Source organism: Coenobita brevimanus, chromosome 28 (genome assembly GCF_032717465.1).
Source record: "Coenobita brevimanus isolate Jiangsu-jjx chromosome 28, ASM3271746v2, whole genome shotgun sequence".
Classification (NCBI taxonomy): domain Eukaryota; kingdom Metazoa; phylum Arthropoda; class Malacostraca; order Decapoda; family Coenobitidae; genus Coenobita; species Coenobita brevimanus.
This window is the reverse complement of record NC_136981.1, coordinates 7,802,575-7,819,051: the sequence shown is the minus strand read 5'-3', so window position 1 is coordinate 7,819,051 and position 16,477 is coordinate 7,802,575. Positions and strand designations below refer to the sequence as shown.

General features: G+C 42.3%; 2 protein-coding genes across 3 annotated transcripts in view; one reads left to right on the top strand and one right to left on the bottom strand.

Moving 5' to 3' along the window:
• The window catches only part of Usp32 (Ubiquitin specific protease 32), a 61,878-nt gene extending 60,652 nt beyond the window's left edge, over positions 1 to 1,226 (bottom strand). Inside the window, exon 1 of the mRNA XM_080268581.1 lies at positions 1,169 to 1,226. Within this exon, the coding sequence (XP_080124707.1) occupies positions 1,169 to 1,226 (58 nt within the window). The remainder of the gene's footprint in view (positions 1 to 1,168) is intronic.
• A 4,096-nt stretch (positions 1,227 to 5,322) lies between these two features.
• On the top strand, positions 5,323 to 13,249 carry LOC145394716 (thymidylate kinase-like). Of its 2 annotated transcripts, none has more exons than XM_080268497.1 (6): positions 5,323 to 5,366; positions 9,583 to 9,851; positions 10,275 to 10,371; positions 10,805 to 10,907; positions 11,363 to 11,551; positions 12,347 to 13,249. In XM_080268497.1, exons 2-6 carry the CDS (start codon positions 9,608 to 9,610, stop codon positions 12,449 to 12,451), a joined length of 738 nt encoding a protein of 245 aa, XP_080124623.1. In that variant the 5' UTR covers positions 5,323 to 5,366; positions 9,583 to 9,607; the 3' UTR covers positions 12,452 to 13,249. The 2 variants fall into 2 exon arrangements, with proteins under 2 accessions (XP_080124623.1, XP_080124622.1); XM_080268496.1 differs by lacking the exon at positions 5,323 to 5,366 and adding an exon at positions 8,632 to 8,714.
• The last annotated feature ends 3,228 nt before the right edge of the window (positions 13,250 to 16,477 follow it).

Below are 16,477 nucleotides of genomic sequence, written 5' to 3'. Positions count from 1 at the left end.
AGGGGTGGGGTTATATAGGGTGGTAGGGGTGGGGTCATATAGAGTGGTAGGGGTGGGGTTATATAGGGTGGTAGGGGTGGGGTCATATAGAGTGGTAGGGGTGGGGTTATATAGGGTGGTAGGGGTGGGGTCATATAGAGTGGTAGGGGTGGGGTCATGTAGAGTGGTAGGGGGTGGGGTTATATAGAGTGGTAGGAGTGGGGTTATACAGAGTGATAGGGGTGGGGTCATATACTTTAGGGTGGTGGGGGTGGGGTCCTATACTCTAGGGTGGTAGGGGTGGGGTCATATAGGGTGGTAGGGGTGGGGTTATACAGGGTGGAAGGGGTGGGGTCATATAGAATGGTAGGGGTGGAAGTCACACATGAAGGCATGAGTGAACTTCGTGAAGTCATACAAAATATATATATATATATATATAAATATATATATATATATAAATATATATATATATATATATATATATATATATATATATATATATATATATATATATATATATGCAGCACAAACAGATGCCAAAATCCATTGAATTAAACATGAAACCACTTGGGAAAATTAATTAGAACATTACAGAGAGTGAGACTGTACTTATAAAAACATACCCAGAATCACAGGTTGAAAACAAGAAACTCCAATACAAAAAACAAGCCACAGGATACAATTTCTCAGTTTCAAATGACACAGCTAGTATGTAATAGTATGACAAAGCCACCAAATATCAGATACCTTCACATAACACTCAAATTTTCACTATAAATCAGCATTACTAGGCTGTTCCTAAGATGAATATATGGAAAACAGGCATATATATTTGGAATTTGTCCACAAAACCAAAACAACCAGGCCTGATAAGAATATATGCCTGTGTGAACTCTCCATTCCTTACGGGTGAACTAAAGGTGATCAAAGTCATGGAATTTCAGATAATATGTCTCACATTCCTCTGGGTGCAAATCTAACCTTGAATTTACTGGCACTAAAAATCAACCCAATAATACACCCAACATGCAATGTAATTGACCCAAGTTAGTCTCAGAACGCCATAAACACATAAATACCTCAGATGAAATGACAAGGGGAGAAAGAGTGGCACAGACGAGTGCCAAATGAGATTAAATACCCACTTCCTACTGAGCCTACCAATATCCCCCTCCTATCTCCTCACCTCTTTTTATTGCTTCTTCGTAGGAGAGGGAAATGGGTTTGCTCTCCTTTCCACCCATGTCGACATTGCAGTGGCGTTAAGTATTAGCCAGCAGCAGGAGGACCAAGTTTGACATCAGAGTTGCGCAGTTCGTCTGATAACTTTCCCTGTTTACGTGAGACTGATCCTCCCTTCTGCACTCACTATTCACTCCTTCACTTACTCGCTCATATTATGGATCTTTGGACCTTTGGGAGGGAACAATTAATAGGTTAGGTATATATCTTTCAAGAATATTTTGTTATTCATTGTTTCATCAATTGTTTCTATCATATTCGAAAGTCGGCCAACCTTCTTTTTTGCACAATCAATATTTTCTGAGCTATAATACCTTCCCTTTATACACCTATTAAATGAACTGTCATCATATACTGCCAAGATGCCGATGTAGACTGGCAAAATGTGACTTCCTGTAGCAATTACAATCGTAGTGTCAAAAAGGTACGATTCCTGAAAACCGTGAGGTGCCCCGTTGGGTGAGGCTCTCGTACGAACATCCTGACTAGCTTCAATGTTTTGATACACTCTGCAGAACAAACGCGGTTAATATTCCATTGTAACGATGCCCATGACCCTAATTAAATATCATAATACTCTCATTGGTTACATTTCTGCTGTAAACGCCAATATATGCATAATACAACCTGCTGTTCTAGGCGGTTCATGCGTCAATGAACAACACCGTCGTCTGCTAGGCTAACATTTTGAAAGGGGCTCATTTGTAATATTGTCCGTACTCTGCAAATCACAAAAAAGTATGAAGCTAACTGTATATAGTTACTGATGAAATATTGTCGCACTATCACATATAATTTTAAAATGTCTCAGAACCTTTCTAAAAACATGTTATAATTGACTAAATGTACAGCGCTATTTTTCTGTAAAAAGTACAATATCCTGCACTATCATGCTCTATCTTTTTAACTGCATCTACCTGGTATCCAACTTAGATAAAACATGAGTTCTTTTTGTGGTACCTTGAAGAAGAGTACAGAAGAATTGTGTGAACGATGGCAAGAGTAGATTATCTGAGAATGCTGTACTACTGCAGGCTGAAATGAAAGTGAATCAAGGCAGATTCCATGAATAAAGTAATTTGTCCATATAGGCATACAGTTCCAAACAAATGACATTACGGCGAAGCACTGCACGTGCATCGGAAGTAGGCAAGTCGGTACAAAAAGGATGCCATAGCGTAAAATTAGTATATCTTCAAACTGATGCTGTTAATGTAGACATAAAAGTGTGGTTTCATACATTCTTTTGAACTTGCTACTATTAATAACAGGTCTGGCAATCATCAAGAAATTTACGCTAATTTTATACCATAAGTGTGGCACTTTCTTGGTCCTAGCGATCAGACAGGTGGGAGCAGGTGGCATCACTAGGAACCTTCATCCCAGCCGCCACCTCTTCTATTTTGCATGACATTCCCTAGCATGGCACACTGACCTTTCCTTCACTGACCGGCTTCCTTATTCCCACCTCTTCCTTCCTGTATTCCCTTAGTGTATATGTTGTGGCCTACTTTTTATTTTTTTTAATAGTAATTCTTTGTTACTAACACAGGTTTCCATATTTTTAAAGAGCGTTTAGGAAAGTTCAGTTATTCCCTACTGTTTTAAAAGAATACATAAGATATTTGTGAACTACCGGCCGTGGCAACCCAGGTCGCCACCACACCTCCAGGAGGAAACTACGGAGGGGTAGACAGTGCGCGCGACATGTCCAGTCAATACAGACTTAAGTTCACCCGGGCCGCGCGTCCCTATTCCCCGGAGTGCGCTCAACGAGACCACCCCTGTCCGAGTGCACTACCTTTCGGGCGAGCTAGCTCTCGCCAGGATCGGGGTGGAGCTGACCCTACAGCTCCAGGCAGCACCCCAGCGACGGCCCAAAGCTGACAAAATCAAGAGACAGCCCATAGCTGCTACGACCAAAGGGCCACGGCCTATAGCCGGGCCCCCAATTAGGAGACGGCCCATAGCCGCTCCGTCAGGCGCTGCCTATGCCCCCTGCAGAACCAGCTGTAAAGAACCAAACTGAAACTTAACAAATTAATCACTGGTCTGACTGGGATTTCAACTCGGACCCTCACGCTTAATATGAGCACATGTTACCACTGAGCCAAAGAGAGGATCCCCACTTTGCTTCTAAGCAACCTGGGCTTTATACACGCCATTACATCCCTCTTTTCTGCCCTTGGTGATTAATTTGGTGAGTTTCGAACACACAAGGTAGCGTAAGCATCAGAGGCCACCATGGAAAGGCTGCGGACCACACTGAAACAGCCCATCCCCGGGATGTAAGGGCAGGGATGCTGTCAGCTAACCAAGGACCAACATCAAATTCCCAACCAAGCCCCACCTCACATCCCACACCGCTGCCAACCAATGTAAAGGACCGAACTGAAACTTAACAAATTAATCACTGGTCTGACTGGGATTTGAACTCGGGCCCTCACGCTTAATACGTGCACATGGTACCACTGAGCCAAAGAGAGGACCCCCACTTTGCTTCTAAGCAACGCGGGCTTTTATACACCCCATTACACAGTGACGGCCCATAGCCACGCCGGGGAGAGGCAGGTACGCCTCCTCTCCTTCTGCAGTTGCCTCAGAGGGCATGACACAGGCGATGGCCAATAGCCACGCCCATATGCGGGAGATGGCCCATAGCCACTCCTCGTCTGCAAGTCGCTTTCCATACAGGACTTCAGCAACAGCCCATAGTCGCGCTTCGTCTGTGTTCCTGTCAGGGAGTCAGGCCCCAGTGGCAGCCCAAAGCCTCACCGACAGCACAGGGACGGCCCATAGCCGCTCTCTGTATGTTGCCTATGGGAACCCTGTGATGGCCCATAGCCGCACTGAGGAGGGACACCAAAGCCCCTCGCCCCCTGTGACTCCATGACACGAGGGTGATCTGCAGTCAGCCTTGCCTACTAGCAGGAGCGCAGGCCGTCCCTCTGTTCACCCAGACCGAGGCAACCTCCAGGAGGAGGACTTCTGTCCCAAGGACTGGTGGAGAGGCCCGGTGTTATCTCGGGGGCTCTTCTCCATTCAGTCAGCCCCCAAGGAGGACCTCCACCTGACGGGTTCCGGCTGGGAGCGACGCCACAGGAAGGAGACTGCAGTCAATGGGCCTCTGAGGGCGCCCCCAGGATCCCGGAGTGAGACCTCGCCCCTCCCCGATGAAGGCAGCACCCTTCCTCCATCAGGCGCCTGAGGCAGTGCTTCCAGGATCTGCTTGGCCCAAGCCCCAAAGGCCAGACCCCAGTCCCCAGCCTCGACAGTCAGGGGTCCTTTACCACACCCAGCCCAAACCCTCGATGAGAGAACGCCCCTGCGAGTGGTCCCATGGTCGCGGGACGAAGGGACTCCTGAAGGGACTCTACCTACCCCAGGCCGTCCCCTTCAGCCCCTGTCACACACAAGCAATCATCCACAAGCTCAGATGCTTAGGAGTCACAGGAATGATCCTGCTGTGGTTCTGCGACTTCCTTTAGGGCCACACCTGTCAGTTGTAGTCGGCCCTTGAGTCGCATATTTGTTGACACGGGCTTTCCCCTTTGCCGGATCAGTGACCTTCCCTAACAGTGACAGTGACATATGACTCTTACAGACTGACTATAGGAGGCCAGCTGTTCAGTATAAGTGAAAAGTGGGATTCCGTGACGTAAGGAAAAACACCTGAAACAGAGCATATCTATTCTACTGTATGTAAGACGAGAAGCAAACACTCGGTTTCACTATTATAACTCTGTGTCCGTGTCCATCCACCTTAACAGAAAACTGACATGACTCGTATAACTATCGTGAAACTGGAACCAGAGTCATTGTCATAGCAAATTCCCCTGAACTAGTAAAACATATATTTTGCCTCCCTACTGGAAAATAGCCTCTCGTGCAAGAACTGTAAACGTTGTGTATTGCCCCCCCCAGACCCAGACTCCTGTTAGTATCCTGTGTGATACTCCAAACCCACCTACCAGCCTAGTATTTTTCCCATTCGTGTGTTACTGCTAAAGATATACAGGAAATAGCGTAAAAAGAAAACAGTGAACCGAAACGTACGACAAACCGAAAAGTCAATCATTCAAAATTCAAACCCTCAAATGTAAACAGAAAATTAGCGTATTCCCTCGCGACGCTGGCGAACGGTGGGGTGGTTGTCGCTTTGCTCCGAAATAATTGAGTACAATTATTTATTTATGTTCTTCCACATTCTATAAAGATTTATGTAAAGACGACTGTGGAACACGTAATGAGTCACATCAAATGGCTTGGATGTGAAGGATATAAAACTTGGGTTCACATCCAGTTTCAGGTGAACAAAGAACAATTCAACATGCAACAGTACTCACCTGGTTGGCTACCCTACTACAATTAACAGTATGGCTCGGTAGGAATCTGCATTACAAGAAGTAGGGCAGCCCATACCTGCTGGCACGCCAGCCTCGTTTCCTATATACATCATCATCAGAATAGACTAGTGATTAGAGGCTGAGTTTTGTGCCATATGCACGGTAGTTGCACTACTTGAAGGACTTCGAATTAAGAGTCGTAGTTATTCTATATAGTCGAACAGGATGTGACCTAGTTGTGAGTGGAGGGACTTTTTAAATGATGCAACTGAGTCAGCACTAACAGCATCATCTGAAAGAGAGTTCCAGAGGTCTATACATCTGATGCTGAAAAACCTGCGTCTACACTCAACTGAAGTGCGGGGCTTGGCCACCTTGAATCTATGGCCCCTGGTGTGAGTTAATGAAGGAAGAGAAAAGAGCTCAGGCGGTGCAATTGGGGACTGGCGATGGAAGATTTTCCAGCATTTAATGAGGTCAGCTCTGATCAGTCTCCCTTTTACAGAATACAGGCCCAGGTTTTTCAGACGGTCAGCATAGCTGAGTTCAGACAGGCCATTGATTTGCTTAGTCCATCTGCGCTGTACAGACTCCAGGAGCCTCTGATCTCCGTGGTAGCCTGTGTTCCATACAGTGGAGCCAAACTCCATGATGGGTCTGATGTGGGATTTGTATAAAGTCAACATAAAATCTCGGTCTCGACAGAGGGTGGACCTAAGTAAATTATTTGACAGGCCTGCTGCCTTTTTTACCGTATTTCTTATGTGCGAATGAAATTTTAGTGAACTGTCAACCAAGATACCTAGGTCTTTGTGTGTAGTTTCTACGGAGAGCCTGGTGTTGTTCATGTGATAGTACTGAAGTGCGCCAATAGAATTCCAGTCTACTGGACCTCTCTGACATCGCAGAACAGTACACTTGTCAAGATTAAAACGTAAACCCCAGGACTCAGCGACATTGTAGACCATATCAATGCCCTTCTGGCATGTACTTATGTCTGCAGCTAATGTGGAACAAGTGTTTTGGCGCAACTTAAGGTAAATCTTCATGTCATCAGCAAAGAATTTACATTTGGAGCGTATGTATGCGGGTAGAAAGTTTATATATACCAGAAATAGCAAGGGGCCTAGAACCGATCCCTGGGGAACTCCACTGAGAACATTCCTTGAGGAACTGGCGCAGCCAGACACAGACACTTGCATGGTGCGGCCAGACAGGAAGTCAGAGATCCAAGTTAGCAAGGAACCACTGACCCCAAGTACCTTAGAGATGTATTTTTCTTGTGGTGATTAAAGGTCAACCATAGGTCTGTGGGGCAAACCCGTGGAGAAGTACAAAGTTAGGCATACTTTAAGATGTTGGGGGGGGCACGGTGGCTCAATGGTAGAGCATCAAGCTCGAGCAAGCCTCGCCCGGGACTGCCATGTCAGGGACCCGGGAGTGGTAGCGCGCTCCTTACGCGCTCCTGTAAGCTAGCGGGGCTACATGATCCAATACGGGGTCTAGCTCGGGGGAATTCCATTTCTCCCATTTTCAAGATGTGGGACCACCTGTTAAATATTTAGAAAAAATTGCCACCGGATTAATTCAGACACTGTAAATGGGTGTACAGTAAAGTGCATCTTTGAGTAGGAAGAAAATCCTTCATTTAGGCAAGTGCATCCCCAATAGTACATTATGATAGAATCACGGTTATACATGCTGAAACCAACGTTATGGTTTTGATTAAATTAGATAACGGTAAGTTTGGCGATGTGACTATAACTGACAGGTGTGGCCCTAAAGGAAGTCGCAGAACCACAGCAGGATCACTCCTGTGACTCCTAAGCATCTGAGCTTGTTGATGATTGCTTTGTGGGGGATGAAATCCAAGGCACTGTCTCTGAAGTCAGCAAGCAGAAACTATCATGATAGGTGGTATGGATGTGGTGTAACTGTAGCTGGATGTCAACTGTTCCCTTCCTTGGGTGAAGTCCACTGTGGGCCTCGGGCAGAAGGCCCTTAGATTCTAGCCACCAAGTAAGCTTAGCAGACTACTGTACTCATTCCAGTAGGTTGCTGATACATACATGAGGCAGATCAGTGTGTAGGAGGATGGTTGGCTGGAGTCCCATTCTGGTGTAAGGAAGATAAGAGTGGATGCTTTCCTGTCTGAGAGAAAGACCTGTCTTCCAGCTTTTATTTAAAAGGCATAGAAAGTCACAAACTGACCTATTCAGTCTTTGCAAGAAGCTGGAAAAAAAGAAAATAGTAAAACATATTCGGACAATGTTGCCCTTCTAGCTACTGTACTGTAAATTATGTGAATGAAATTAAATGGACTTAGAAAAACTACAAAGAACTGAAAACAGTATTTACAGTATAGACAGTTATTAGGAGCCCCCAAATTTGCCACTTATTCTACACTCAGAGGAGGCGTGGGAGCCTCCCAATTAAAATGAAGACTAATAGAAGGAAGATTTACAGCACATCAAAAGCATAGTAAATGGTGAAAATTATTGAAAAACTGTCTTAGAGATAATAAGAAGACAAAATATGAGTAGCCTAGGGCAAAAGTGACAAATAAATATGTGGAGACAAGAGACATTAGTAATAGGGAGATAGAAAGGTTTGAAAAAGGAATAATGAAAGAGAAAACAAAAATCTTGGACATGAGATGTAAGACAAACTTGAAGATTTACAAAGAGTGGAAGAAATAGACTGAAAAAAAATTAGTACCTGACAGCCATCCACTGTCTGTCCTCTTATGTAGAGCAAGAACAAATTCTTTTACAAAATAATAAAAAAATAGATTCAAAATATAAACATTGTGGAACAGAAGTAGTACTGCACTGCACAGGATATAACAGCGAAAGTAAAATTTACAAAATTACAAGCATTTAGCTGTGGAGAATAGGAACAAAATTATTTGAAATGTTGTTTCTTGCTAAAAGCAGAAAATTGTGGAAAATAAGATAAATGGAGCTAAACAATAAATCAAGAGACTTACCCGAGATAAATATTTATCGTGTTGACAGTTCAGATCATTTCCTACAGGTTGGTGAGGGCTTGTAACCTTGTATTATCAGTGCATTAGTAATTGATGCTGAGGCTTGGAATACCCAACCCACTGCTACTGGTGAGGCTGCGAGCTCCCTTACTGCTGTGAGTTGTAAGGATTTCAGAGTATTTTACAGTAAATAAGACAGTTGGCTATTCCAGCAGTACAGTACCTCAGTTTTTGGCAGATTTGTAGTTTCAAACAGTTAGTTTTATCTACTTATTTATTTATACTTACAAGCAAATGCTGTACAATGGACAGATTTTTGTTTTTTCTATGCATTCTTTTCATCAGCACCATAGCAACAAGTCACCTTAATGTCATTTCCCTCAAAAATTAATATTGGTGGGGGTCTTCCCCAGCTAGTAAGGCCAGATGAGGTTGGTTGGTCTGATTTGGTTAGAGTACATGTGAGTACTGCTTTATAATGGTGGTTTAGTAACGAAATCCAGAGATGAATAAACTGGCATTATTAAATCATTACAGTAATCAAACCTCACCAGGCCAAACCATACCAAATGTTTCAATGCCTAGGCTAACCAGACTAACTGGGGGGCTTTGACCATCACTTATTATTACATTCTGCACAAACTAGTTACTGCTGATGAAAATAATTCATAAAGACACAAAGCTCCATCTACTTTATTTGCCTGTACCAGTAAGCAAAAGATTACCAGGAAGAGGAGGAGTGGTGACTGAGAATGTGAGGCAGAGTGGGACAGTACTGTATATTGGAGACGGGAAGGGGAAGAGTAGGAGGTGACTAAGAAGAGGCACCATATATGAGAATAGTATCATGGATGCTGTTCTGTCAGTTATAACAAGATTAACACTAGAATGTGGTGTTAATTATGAAAAAGTGCAATAGGAAGGATGTAGGGCCGTACCATCTTCATATTGATCTGCTGAATGCAGGAAATAAGCTGCCAAGTTAAAGTGGATAAAGTTAATACTCATCTTTTACTTTTTCAGAACCCAGCTTGATAAGTTTAACACAATGGGAACTGACTGTCTAATAAGGAAGAGTGAGGAGTCAGAGGGAAACAGTAGTGGAGAAGTTGGACGGAGAGGACAGCTGATTATCGAGGAAGGGAAGAGCAACAAGAATGGAAGTGATGGGCAGAGAGGAGCACTGATTGTTGTGGAGGGCTGTGACAGAACAGGCAAGACAACACAGGCCAAGAAGCTGGTGGATTATCTGTCAGAGAGTGGAAGACAGGCTGTTCTCATGCGCTTTCCTGGTGAGTCACACACATCACACAAACACGTGCCTTTGTATAAGAAGAGCAACTTGAAGTGGAGAGAAGAGTAATAAAAAGTGACAGGGTGGACGGGAGAATCGGGAAGAGAGGAGGGAAGTCAAAATGAATGATAAAGGTTAAGGATGTAGGCAGCACTACATCAAGTAGGTGGATGATGGTTGCCACCACCTACCACCATTCAAGTACAGTAAATCTGTTGTAAGATACTGTATGTATATTATCACATGTAATGAGACCGTATAATAATGATGACCATTATCTGATGGCAATGACTAGTACTGTGATGTTGGTGGTGATGATTATAATGGTACTGTATCTCTATAATGATGATGAATACTCTTCTACTGTATGATGGTGATGATGATGACTACTGTCTTACAATGATGATGATGACCATTGCAGAGCGCAGCACCCACATCGGTGGCATCATCAACAGCTATTTGAGCAAGGACTGTAACCTTGATGACAGAGCCATCCACCTCCTCTTCTCTGCCAATAGGTTTGGGTCCTACACATTTACAATCTATTTCCCCTCATAACTAATATTCTCCTACACAATTACACCTGATTCCCCCTCGTGACTGATTCTCCAATAAATTTACGAGAAAATCCTTCCCATATCTCAGATTCTCCAACATATTTATAACCCATTCCCCGACTTAACTCAGATTCTTCTACACATTTATGATCCATTCCCCCTCATAGTACAGATTAGGTTTATCCAACTAGTCTGAGGTTTCTACTAAGCTGAATAAAGTCTTTGAAGGTAATGAGAACTATGGTACATCTTCGGAAGCACCACAATGGTAGTGATAAGATTATGATGATAATATTTGTGATGATGATACTAATAAAGTTTATAATGATAGTGATATGGTTTATGATGATGGTGCTAGTAATATTATATATATATATTTCCTTTCTTTCTCCAGATGGGAACAATTGCCCCTGATACAATCACACCTCCAGGCAGGCATCACTGTTGTCATTGACCGCTATGCTTTCTCTGGGGTCGCCTTCTCAGCTGCCAAACCAGTTAGTTTTACAGACATCCTTTATGTCATAACTCTTTCAATCCAGTGACGTTTTTTTCCACTCTTCTTGGAACTTACCCATCATTCAACACAGTATTGACCCAGACAGAGCCTAGGGACTTTGGGCTCGGCAATGCAGTCCAGACAGTTACCGTGAGAGGGACCTTACTCTATAGGTTATAGGAGAGACCTATTGAACAACCTCCATTATCTCCTGCACTTCAGGGGTGCTTTCGCCAAGTGCATTTAAATTGTCACCTGTACCTCTACCACATTCTTCCCTGAACACCAACAAACCGAACTAAGTTTATTACCACTGCTCGTCATCATTTAACATTTTTTTTTTCTCCCCTACTTGTCTCTTCACATGTTTAATACTCTCACTTTATTCCCTTCTTAGTTTAAGCCCCATTCTTGCATCCTATCTAACTACTTCTTTATTTTTTCTTTCTTCAGGATATGAGTTTAGAGTGGTGTAAAGGGAGTGACTCTGGGCTGCCGCGACCTGATCTTGTGTTGTTCCTGGACCTGACTCCTGCACAGGCTGAGGAGCGAGGTGGTTACGGCACTGAACGCTATGAGACCAAACAGTTCCAGGCCAGGGTCAGGGAAAACTACCATAGACTTGTGGATGATTACTGGAAGGTGTGCATGCTTTTTTATTATTAACATTATTGTTGTTATTCCACTCACGTGATGTAGTGCTGCTCTTAGATGGCTGCATTTTCCTCTCTCTTCCTTCTGTCTGCGGGTGACTTTACACTGAGTGACAGGCCAAATGGTTTCCTGTACACCAGGAAACCATTTACTGTAATGGGTGGTTACCATATAACCAATCTATGGTGCCTGGTGGTTTAATAGGTAATTAAGGCACTCTAGCCAGATTGAGCCGTGTCGGTTTATATCCAAGGGGCAGTTGGGGTTTATTGCTCACATAATGCCACTCACGTATGAGTGAGGCTGGTCACTGCATTAAATGTCAGGATGAACTTGCCCAGCTCAGGGCCCCTATGCTCCTCATGGGGCAACACAGGATTAGATGATGATTATTATTGTTACTGTTGTTTATTTTTATTTATTTATTTTTTCAGTGGCAATTAGGGTCTGGTGGGTCAGAGTGCATAATATCAAATGATGGGTTGCACATTAGGTGATATTACTGATCTGGGAGTTATTAATATGCACCTGAGAGGTAATAATAAAGCTACCGTAAATGAGAATTAACAAACTGCACTAGACTGGAGGTTGCTTATTTTCTTGCAGTTTATTGCACAAGTGAGATCAAAAGACAATATTATGGCTCTTCATCTTTTCCATTGCACTTCTTTGTAACTAGCATCATATGCCCAGCATTCTGGAAGAAGAGATGGCAAATTTAGGTCAAATTAAAGTGAAGAAGAGTAGAGTCTCGGTGATATTGATTATCAACCTCTCCCACAGGTTATAGATGCCAACAGAAGCATAGATGAGCTACATGAGACGTTGCGTGCCATGGTGGTCAAGACTGTTGACAGTGTGGAGGGCAAGTTGGGTACACTGTGGTAGCAGCCCTCATGCAACATAACTACTTCAGTTGTATTCCTAACAGAATGAAAGTGTACTCTAACATATGGTTGGGAAACAAAAAATTAAAAGTCAATAGTAAGAGCACTGTAGATGAGACTTGAGGAATATCTGGAGTGGATAGGATAATGAATAATGTGATACATGAAAGATGTGGAATAGGACACCAGTGTTGAATTGAGTGTGCTTTTATGGCAAGGTCATGTTGATAGAATGGTTTACCTGAGTTTGAAGGTGCAAGGAGGCATGGTATGCCAAGTAGGTGGATATGAGTGTGTGAGAGAGGTACGGAAGCTTTCAGGATAAAGAACTGACAAAATATTGAGCTGGTTGGATGAATTTTGTGTGAAGGAGTGTATGACCAGGGTTTGGCACCCATTTTTAACCTGAGTCATCAAATTGACTCTGTCAGATATGATAAATATTACAGGTTTGGCACCCATTTTTAACCTGAGTCATCAAACTGGCTCTGTTGGATATGATAGATATAACAGGCATTAGTACCATAAGTCACCAGAAGTTGATTGGATTATTGCTGTTTATATAAATAAGTGAGGTTATGATTAACAAGGTTAGTTTGAGGTTTGTGTCAGACAATTATTAGATGATTGTGTAAACAGGGATTATTTCAAGGAGGTTGAGATATGAATACTGCCATGTGTTACAGAAAGTATCTTATCTTTTCTCACCCAACTCTGGTGCCTCATCTTAGGTTCACAGGAGGGAAGTGGGTGTCATTAAGGAAAGAGGGGAACTCACTGAGAACCAATGTGGACAGCCTTTAAAGCTGTAAATAAAGAGTATCCAGGTGAATCTGGTTTATTGCTATCCTTTTATTAAAATTAGGATATATTTGGCTTATTAAAAAAAAAAAAAAAATGTATAGGAACACTGATCAGATCACGTGAAGTTTGTACTGGTTATCACCAAAGGAACCCCAATCACATATCAGTCACACTGGCACTTGGGTACAGTTTTTGTGTGTGTGTGTGTTCGACTCTGGGCATAGGCTTCACAGCCTGCTTTCAAGGCCCTGTAGTCCTCCTACATACCATACACCTCTACATGTCACCATTTCGGCGCTAACACCCACCATCCATATTGAATACATGCTAAGGCTGTCTCATACAGGACTGGTATATTGGTATTAGCAGGGGTATTTTTACGACATGTTGGCGGGTCTTCTGGTAGATCAGTAAAGTCTGATTTTAGGAAGTTCAAATCCTTAAACTGTTCCCTGCCCCAGCTGGGATTTGAACCTGGGTCCGGTAGGACTGCAGGCCACCTCTCTACCAATCAAGCCACTAATGTATCACACTTGCCTATAAGTTACTGTACTCTGTTACGAATGGAACCCATTTCCTGTGGCGATTTGTTTGTGGCCACCCCCTGTGGGATTAAGGCATCTGGCTGTAGACAGACAGGTTCACCAGAATTACCAAGGAAGAAAGACAATAAAATTGAATGAATAATGGATTTAAGAGGTAAATATGGAAAAGCATAATTGGAATATGGTACATACAGTATTCTGACAAATATAAATAAAAATAGTGCAATGTTATTCACTTCCTTTCCATGCATCCATTACCTACTCCCAGTGAGGAGCACAGGGGGCTAGGGGGCTCAGCTAGACTACTTAAATCTTGGTACAGCATTTAAGGCAAACATATCCAGTTAGTCTTCCTTGAGCAGCATTATGTCAGCAGCAGAGTATCTTCTTGAGCATCATTATGTCAGCAGCAGATTATCTTCTTGAGCAGCATTATGTCAGCAGCAGAGTATCTTCTTGAGCAGCATTATGTCAGCAGCAGAGTATCTTCTTGAGCATCATTATGTCAGCAGCAGAGTATCTTTTTGAGCAGCATGATGTCAGCAAAGGAGTATCTTTTTGAGCAGCATTATGTCAGCAACAGAGTATCTTCTTGAGCATCATTATGTCAGCAGCAGAGTATCTTCTTGAGCATCATTATGTCAGCAGCAGAGTATCTTCTTGAGCATCATTATGTCAGCAGCAGAGTATCTTCTTGAGCATCATTATGTCAGCAGCAGAGTATCTTTTTGAGCAGCATGATGTCAGCAAAGGAGTATCTTTTTGAGCAGCATTATGTCAGCAGCAGAGTATCTTCTTGAGCAGCATTGTCAGCAGCAGAGTATCTTTTTGAGCAGCATTATGTCAGCAAAGGAGTATCTTTTTAAGCAGCATTATGTCAGCAACAGAGTATCTTCTTGAGCAGCATTATGTCAGCAGCAGAGTAATTTCTTAAGCAGTATTATGTGAACAGTAAACCTCACTCAGCCCCTCATAATAAGACCCCGGTGAACTACCGGCTACACATGGTTAAGCACCTTAACCTACTAGACCACCATGTGTTTTTAAGAACACAGGTACAATATTCTAAAACTTAAATCCTCAATCACTAACAACACAACTATACTGTATCTTAACACTGAACTCTTGTACCACTAGGAACCATATATAACCTAAGACTTTACTCCTTTATCAATAAAAAACATGTTTTCGACAGAAATAATATGCATCCTAAAACAACTGCAGAAAAAAAAATCTGACCCTCTTCTCAACATAAAGATGGGTTGAGGGGGGAAAAAAAAATGAAGGTGGGAGAAATATGGGCCCATACTCCCATAGGGTAAGAAAGCTGCCTAGCACTTCTTCTTTGGCAATTTATTTTTGTTTCTTGCTGATTAATGTCATACTGTACATTATTTATGCAGAGAATGGCAATGTTAGGAGGACGTATGTATCACAGAATAGGACAGCAAGGTGTAATAAGCAAAATAAATCACTTAGGAATATGGTCTTTGGGAGCTTCCTTAACTGATGAGAATATGGGCCGAGGGCTGGGAGAGGGAGGGAGGGATATGGGCTGAGGGTTGGGAGAGGGAGGGATGGGTATAGGCTGAGCGTTGGGAGAGGGAGGGCCATAGGAGAGAAAAGGTGAAGTAAAGCCCCTCACCCCAACATTACCTTTTTATATGAAATCTTGGCCACTACTATATGATTCTCTTCAGCTTAATGAAGAGGCACATTAGTAAAGGCCAAAGAAAGATGAATATATCCCCTTAAGATCGTATGGTTTCTTCTGAGCTAAATACTTTTTTCTTAAGTTGCACAAATATAACAGTCATCTGGCTGAGAGGTTTACAGAGGAGGAGAGGAGAGAAAACAGAGAAAGAAGGGGAGGAATAAATAAGGGAAGGCCAGATAACAGGAGGGTAAGAAAGAGGGATAAACAGGGAATAGGGAAAACAGGAGTGTAGGGAGGTATAAATGGGCTGAAGGAAAGAGGAAATTGGAGGGTAAGGAGAAATAACAGGAAAAGGAAAGAACCAGGAAAACAGAGGAGAAAACAGACTGACTGGGTAGGGAGGAAAGATAAATATGGAGGGGAGGAGAGAAGAAATAAAACATAATGAGGTAGAGAAGAGACAAAATTAGAGAGGGAGGGAAAAAAAGATAAGACAGGAGAAGGTGGAGGGAAAAGGAGGAAAGATAACCAGTGAAGGAAGGAGAAATAATAAACAGATAGAAGTGAGGATGAAGAGATGAATTGGGAAAGAGCAAAGGAGGAGGAGGAGAAAAGAAATAGGGAGAGACAGGAGATGAGCAAGGAAATGCACACTGGCCTAGGTTTCATAACAGTAAAGCCAATCCATATTATCTCATATCTAATAACACACACAGGCAAACCTCCACTACCCACAATACTAAAACAAAAACTTAATGCTTACTTTCTGGTTATGTAAAAAATATATATATACATATATGTACACATTGTACATACATATATATATATATATATATATATATATATATATATATATATATATATATATATATATATATATATATATATATATATATATATATATATATACTGTATATATATATATATATATATATATATATATATATATATATATATCAATAGGGATAATAAATATGCCTAATAACAAGGCTTAATCCTTTTATAATACTGGCATCTTTCT

Bases quoted from the DNA above. Each gene is read 5' to 3' on its own strand.
- LOC145394716 (XM_080268496.1), top strand. From the start codon at position 8,653: ATGCTGAGGCTTGGAATACCCAACCCACTGCTACTGGTGAGGCTGCGA. The intron at 8,715-9,582 runs GTGAGTTGTAAG...TTACTTTTTCAG, and splicing joins CTGCGAGCTCCCTTACTGCT to AACCCAGCTTGATAAGTTTA. The intron at 11,552-12,346 runs GTGTGCATGCTT...CCTCTCCCACAG, and splicing joins TTGTGGATGATTACTGGAAG to GTTATAGATGCCAACAGAAG.